The sequence below is a fragment of the Mytilus edulis genome, chromosome 4 (genome assembly GCF_963676685.1).
Source record: "Mytilus edulis chromosome 4, xbMytEdul2.2, whole genome shotgun sequence".
Taxonomy (NCBI): Eukaryota; Metazoa; Mollusca; class Bivalvia; order Mytilida; family Mytilidae; genus Mytilus; species Mytilus edulis.
In genome coordinates this window covers 92,061,771-92,069,207 of record NC_092347.1, presented here as the reverse complement: position 1 = coordinate 92,069,207, position 7,437 = coordinate 92,061,771, and the positions used below count along the sequence as shown (strand labels likewise).

The window sequence follows — 7,437 nt, the reverse complement described above, 5'->3', positions numbered from 1 at the left end:
TTTATATCGATACAATGAAAAATTGAAAATAGTTTTCATAATTTTGCTAAAGATACTTATTTCAGACATTATCAAGCTTCTATCTAAAATTCCATGCAGGTATGACAAGGTTATAAATGTACAAACAAATAATTAACCACATACTGAACCTAAATGTTGACGTCACCGACGTCCACGATGGCGCCGACGACAGCATCTAAGATCGCTATGTCTCGCTTGCGCGAAAGAAATGTCGCAGGCTCGACAAAAACTGTGAAGCATTATAAATATTGTGTCTAGGTGAAAAATTAGTGTATCAAAGGACGATGATAATATGAATTAAACAATGATAATATGAATTATGAAATGATATATAATTGGAACATAGATTAATTTTTTTTTATCAACTTACCATTCCCAATTAGAAAGGATACAAAATGATTTAACAATCGATGCATTCTAAAAATTGTACACCACCATACCTTATTCGTACAGTAACAGACAATATCGCGATGTAATTATACTTGGTTGAAGTGTATTCTTCAATCTATATATAAGTCAACCCAAATTAAGAGTATACGTGACATATAAGACCACGAGTTATTTAAAGAAGCCTCCTTGTCGACCTCTACTTATTACCTTATGATTCGAAGTCCATTCGGACACCTGTCAAAAACAAGAAGATCAAAGACGCCAGATAATTAAATTTCACATTTAGATAAATTGATGATGTTCTTTCCATTTTAAACAACCCAAACTTCTCTGTTTAAGTTCCATTGATACATCCTACATTCCCCCTGGAAATTAAAGAAATAATGAATCCCACCCCAATTAGTAGAAATATACAAACTTCCCCTGCATATGGGATATATATTTCCTAACTCATTCGGTATTCAAGAACTTGCAGCTGCTACTAAGACTTTGTAAAACGTCACCAGTGTCCGAGCAGAAAGTTAATGAACCAGGGTGTGTCCAAGAACGTCTCGTCCTTTTCTTAAAACAGTTCATCGGAGGATACCAAAACCTTGTTGATAAACATTCCTTGTCAACTTCATTTTTAGCCATGGCGTTGTCAGTTTATTTTCGATTTATGAGTTTGAATGTCCATCTGGTATCTTTCGTCCTTCTTTCAAAAATGGTTTTGAAGTATTGATTCTATTATCTTAATAGCGCTTTCTTGTTTTCTTTTATTTGTATTTATAAAAAGTAAAATCACAAAAATACTGAACTCCGAGGAAAATTCAAAACGGAAAGTAATCAAATGGCAAAATCAAACGCTCAAACATATAAAACTAATGGATAATAACTGTCATATTCCTGACTTGGTACATGCCTTTTCTGATGTAGAAATTATGGATTGAACCTGGTTTAAGAGCAAGCTAAATCTCTCCCTTGTATGACAGTCGCATCAAATTCCATCATATCGACAACCATGTGTGAAAAAATAAACTGACATAATAGGCAAAAAATGTCAAAAATACAGCAGTCAACATTGTGTTTTAATTTTAATTTAAATTATCACTTTCACTATTTAGTCTATTTTTGGTAATATCCATTATCCATTTGACGGTATTTATAACTACCGTCATTGTGCTATGGCAAATTTGTAAATTTTGTCTTTCGTTTTTGCTAATGTGGTTTTTCTATATGTTGACATATTTATTTGTTTTTATAGTGATTAAGGTTATAACATAATGTTAACTCCTGTACTCCTAGTTTTGACATTTTATCTTTTACGTGTGTTTGTTTTGTTCACACATCGTTGTCAATAAAATTAAATTGTATGCGACTTTTTACAAGTGTAGGTTTAACTAGCTATATAATCAGGTTTATTCAAACACCGTAACACGGTTGTTTCCATTAGTTTGATGTGTTTGAGCTTTTAATTCTGTCCTTCACATGGGAACTTTTCGTTAGAGTTCGGTATTTTTGTTATTCTATTTTGATTTTATATATATTTTAATCCTGACAAATATTTAGAACACTAGTATATATTTTTTTTTAAAAAGGTCGAACTTAAAGCGTTTCAATTTCTCTCTCATTTCTTAATGAAAGTAAAAGTGTGCGCACCTACTATTTGAAAAACAGTATAATTCGTTTTTAACGGAGTAGGTCCGGTAAGGGCCGATTTTGGCTTCAAAGTTCAGGTTCATCTAACGAAAGATTTTGGACACTTTTTAAACACTTAAAAGTGTCTATTTCAATTGATTCAATTAGTTTATGTGAAATATTTTAACTGATTTAGTCATTAAAAACTCATCGATTCAAGCTTAAATATGAAAAATCTATCAAATATGCCAAAAAACGTTGGTTTTTGTCAAAAATGAAAGTGGCCGCATCCGTGTTTATCCTCAGTCTTTATATATGTTATGTATTATCATTAAATACAACTTACATTTCAATTTTATGAATGAACACGAATGCGGCCACTTTCATTAAAGACGGAAACCGCCTAAAATTTAACTAAAATATTAAAATTTTGAAGATTTCAGTAATTTAGCATGACTTAGTGATGCTAGTACCCGACATATGTGCATTGTTTTGTCAAAAACAGCCCATATTTATGTAGCACTAGTTTCGATAAAATGTCAACAGAAGATTTCTAAAGATTTACATTGTTATTTCAGTGTGTATCTGTTGTTGGTTACCTTAGCCGGCTTGTTCTTTTGATAACACAAAGTCGTATTTATATTAAACAACAATTAAAAGAAGAAAATAAGCAAATGCATTCGGTTTAATTAACAGAGCTACTGATGTTGACCTTTTTAATAAATAACTTGCATCTCATGTACCCTAAAGTAGTATATAAATTTCGATTTGTATCGTTGATAATTGCTTATAACGATTGATCATGTTGATGTCTCACTTTCTAAACTTATTCAAGACATTGTCAGTCAATCCTTGATCCTAGTAAACTCCACTTGGTAGTTCTATTATCTCTAGTTACTTCATGTTATGACATTTGCTACAAATTAGATTGAAATCCTGTTGATGACGGGTGATGCATTCAAAGTATAAGCTGAACTAGTTGACACTGTTCGTTAAACGGTTTGGATTGGTTGGTTGTTTTTTTTTTTACAGTAAAGAGTAAAAATTCATAAGACAGAAGATATCGTGAATCTTCTGTGCTTTTTTCATTTTCTTTTACTGGGTTGATACCGCTGCTAGTAGTTGAACTGTTAGTATCATAAACTAATATATTATATAGTCGGTGTTTCTTTACCGACATGATTTATATAATACTTTCGTTGATTTAGAAATTACTATGAAAACTAAGCTTCTGACTTCACCCTTGATTTGTTTGGCTTATTGTGTGTTCCTTTTTGGTCATATAGCTCCTTAGCGTATCCAGGCTTTAAAAAATGGGGTAAATCAAGCGTACTTTGTGAAGCTAAATCAAGAAAAGCTCTTCAGACGTACCAGCTTCATATGGCGTTATTTTTATTGTTCCAGCTTTGGTTCAATAATGATGCTAGTGTACTACGCCAGTCAGAAGTTAGTACTTCGAGATTCAAAAGCTACCGTTCTTGAAATGTCATAGTATTCAAAAGCTACCGTTCTTGAAATGTCATAGTATTACAAAGCGATTCTTTTTCTGGGGTCCCTTTCAGCCAATTTTATCAACTACTGATACATCCTTGGCTTTCACAGCTTATGATATGAGCAGGTACTACAGATGAATCTTGTGTATAAGAAACGCGCGTCATGTGTATATCTATAATGAGTTTTGTTTATAGGTGTCAGACCACCAATTACTCCCTCCAATTTGAAACGTAAAAGTAGACCTACTCTGACACAAAATAGTGCTGTGATGCCATTGTTTACTTAAACTACACAAGAAATTTGCAGAAATGAAACTTTCTGTAAAAGATTTTTAGCCAAAATTTACTTGTCTAAGAGTTTGCATCAAAAATTCAGTATCATTACGATCCATAGCATACTAATTTAATATTTCCAGAAAACCAGGAGTTATTTTGATAGTATGTGTTCCGAGGGCCAGACTTTTCTCATAAGTCTTTGAATGTATGTTGAAAATTGGCATGTAGAAAGGTGATACCTGTACGATTTTGGATATACCTGGTTTCTATGAAGTTAAACTTAAAGTAAAATATTTAGAAAGCTGTGAAAATTGCAAAAATTGGTAGAACAGATAGGGATTTTTAATTGGTGGTCTGACACCTATACCAGTTATGAACCGCTATTCTAATTTTCAATACTGAACGTAAGTTGAACTATCCAAACTCGTTGGTAGACTTTCGAATGTCTTTTTAATAAAAAAAAAAATGTTTATCTAACAATGCAACTGTCAATGAATGAAATTGTTATAAAAGTGTCCCAGAGTTGTAAGCGTTGGAGAATTTTGATGCAGCAGACTAGCTGATGATGTCACAAAGCCATCTCCCGACCATCTACTAACAAACCAAGCGTATCGAAAAACAAATGGCGCTGCTTCTAATCGAGGTAGTAGATCCCGCATGAATTGCAACTGTACATTTACAGAATGGGTTTTCATACAGGCAAATTCTGTGAGCCATATTGGTTTATGGAATCGATCCCATATCTGTTTCAAAAACGACATAATTTTATCAGCATTGCACCAATAAGCATGTGTAGCAATGTGGTCTACTCTACAACCAGTGCAATTGCGAAAGAATTCATCTAGCCAGGCAATAGTATCGTATTGACAATGTCCACAAGGTGCAGCTGCAGGGCTTACCAAAACCTTGCCAGGGGCTCTGGTCTCAATAGCTTGCCAGTGTTTTGCAGCTGTATGTGGGGTCATGTTAACCTGTTCTGGGTGATTCGGCTCATTAAAGCCTAAAACATAGTGGATGTCGTCTGTAAGATTGAATTTTGTGTCAGCCCACTGTCCATGGCCCCAAACTAAGGGAACATACCCAGGCTTTGGTTTATTAGTGCAGTTCTTTAACTGATGTTCCGTGGGTTTGATACGCCAATCATACCTGAAACGATAACTAGGTTATAGTAGTTATGCTGTATAAGTATATATTACATTCGTTTAAAGTAGTAAGCAGTAGTACCAGCATTTAAAATAAAGGTATCACCAAGAATCGTTATTTTCGTAGAAGATTGATTTGTTCGCCTTTTAATTCTGTTCTTGCATCTTTTTTTTTTTATAAAGACAGTTTTTGTTAGATGCCATTATTACTTTTTATATTTAAAATGACAATCTTTGATAATCTATAACCTTTACCACCAGTGAGCAGTTGTAAATGCCTGTTCATCACCACAAATATACGTGTCAGCTCCAGCTATACCAATGCCTTTCTTGCTGGATCCTTCGGTTACACCTAACATGGCTAGCATCACAGTTACAACTATTATTCCTCTCATTTCTGTGTTTAAAAGTAAGTTCTAAATTGACATGTAAAAAACTCCACGTTGCATTCATTTAACGGCATGTTATCATTATATCTGAATTACATCTTCACTATTCAATCCTCACGTGCATGGATGTGTAGAAAAGAAATTATTTCAGATCTAGAGATATGTTAAAATTTAAAACTTAGCAACAATATAGAAAGATGTAGTACATGTTATCATTACATCTTAATTAAGTCTAAACCATTCAATCCTCTCGTGCATGTGTATAAAAATAAGTTTTTTTTCAGATTTTAATGAAATTGAAAACTAAGCAACAATATAGGAATATGTAATACTTGTTGTCAGTTTATATCACGCAACGTTTGCTTTTGATAGAAAGGGGATCTCAAATCTGTTAAAAAAAAGTCAAGATTGAGCGTTTCCGTCGCATGCATAAATAATGCACAATAATCCTTGCAATCATACATGATCGTCAGCAGCAAATAATACAATACGCTCTAGTCTTAGAGGTACTTTAGAGTATTTTCCTTAAGTATTGCATCCGTCGTATTTTTTCGTGAGAAAAGGCTACATTTTTAATCTCACTCTAAGTTTTAAGCAAGCATATGTTAACTATAGTATGTTGTGGTATCAGTGAAACAAAAGATGGTTTAAATTATATGACATGAAAGGATATAATTGGACATGAAAATGACCACAGCTAAAAGAAATATAGTCTATTTGACGTTACCAGTTGGAAATTACACAAATTCTGAAGTAACTGATGCATTCTAAATATGTTATATTGTCCTAACTTACTTACTGTTAAAGGCAGGTTATAGTTCTATATTATGTATTTGGAGAAAAGTGTGAAGATTATAAATGGATCTAATGTCAAGTGTGAAATTAAATTCAGATTGCACAGATATAGACAAGCAGATAAGAATGCGAGTTCATTTACTAATACTATATATCCTATGTACTAGTAGATCTTATACATAAGAGTATTTGGAATATTAAATATATTGGATTCAGATTTCTTATCTAAATGATCTCTGATGGGTTTAGTTTAAATAAATCAAATATGTTTCTATCAATAATTCAATAACAAATTATTCGATTCATTAACATAAAAACTATGACAAAACAATGAAATTCGTTTATAAAAGTGTCTGATTTAAAAGTTTTGGAAACTTGTGCGACAATTGACTTCAATAGACGTGCTCCAATGGGTACTTATTGTACATGTGCCTCGGCTTACAAATTGTGCCATTCCAGTTAATGTCTGCTATAGGGGGATGGATGGTCCTTTCTGGGGGTGTAAAATTTATACATCTTATGAGTGTTTTTTTTTCATCTGACACATACAATTATACGCAAAAAAAACTTCTGAAGGTCTTGCAGCAGTAGGTCATTTTTTCCCTTTAAAACCCATCTGCCAAATGTGTATAGCTCATATAAATTGGAGGCAACAATAGTTTACCCTTGTTCAAATTTCTTAGATCCACGAAGATTGTACAAATGAAAGTAAAAAGAAATTAATGGAGAATGAACGTTATAATGTGACATACCTCAAGAAAGAACAGTAAAGGTGACGCAACCCAAATTCGACATCGATCTGTGTGTTTTTGATAATAAGGATTGTGTATAAATTTAATATCATTTGGTGGAGGCAAATTTAAATTGGAGATCAGAATGTAATATAAGAACAAGTTGGCAAAAAGAGTACAGTTGGTTCCCATGGGAATGGCGATTTTTATTTTTTTATTTAACACGAACTCAAACAGTCACAAACATGTTGTCAATCAAGAAATCAAGTATCTTGATAATGTTGGTTTCAGAGAAATTATGGTTTGAGTGAGATTGTTTGTTTACAAAGTAGGATTGATACCCCCCTAAGAAAAATAAGCTCGTCATAGAAACCAGGATTAAATTAAAAGATACTTATATCTACATTGGCCATTACCATTTATGAAACTAAGCAGGAACGACTCTTTCAATTTGTCTTTTCGTTTGGAATGGGGAGCACTTTGTAAAGTGTAGAAAAGTCAAATGTTTAAATACTATTGCAAGATGAAAGAGTCAAATGTGTTCCTTATGTCGTAGTTACAATCCCTTTCCCGTTTCACGAAT

General features: G+C 32.8%; 1 protein-coding gene across 2 annotated transcripts; it reads right to left on the bottom strand.

Annotated features, from left to right (window-relative positions):
- Positions 1-4,228: 4,228 nt before the first annotated feature.
- LOC139521049 (uncharacterized) lies at positions 4,229-6,221 on the bottom strand. Of its 2 annotated transcripts, none has more exons than XM_071314280.1 (3): positions 6,128-6,221; positions 5,195-5,336; positions 4,229-4,943 (listed from the first exon to the last, which is right to left on the bottom strand). In XM_071314280.1, the coding sequence occupies exons 2-3, from the start codon at positions 5,332-5,334 to the stop codon at positions 4,286-4,288; spliced, it is 798 nt and encodes a 265-aa protein (XP_071170381.1). In that variant the 5' UTR covers positions 5,335-5,336; positions 6,128-6,221; the 3' UTR covers positions 4,229-4,285. The 2 variants fall into 2 exon arrangements, with proteins under 2 accessions (XP_071170381.1, XP_071170382.1); XM_071314281.1 differs by having other exon boundaries at positions 6,124-6,166.
- Positions 6,222-7,437: the final 1,216 nt, after the last annotated feature.

Coding starts and splice junctions, on each gene's coding strand:
- LOC139521049 (XM_071314280.1), bottom strand. CDS start 5,334: ATGAGAGGAATAATAGTTGTAACTGTGATGCTAGCCATGTTAGGTGTA. Junction 4,944..5,194: donor TTTACAACTGCTCACTGGTG/GTAAAGGTTATA, acceptor TTATCGTTTCAG/GTATGATTGGCGTATCAAAC.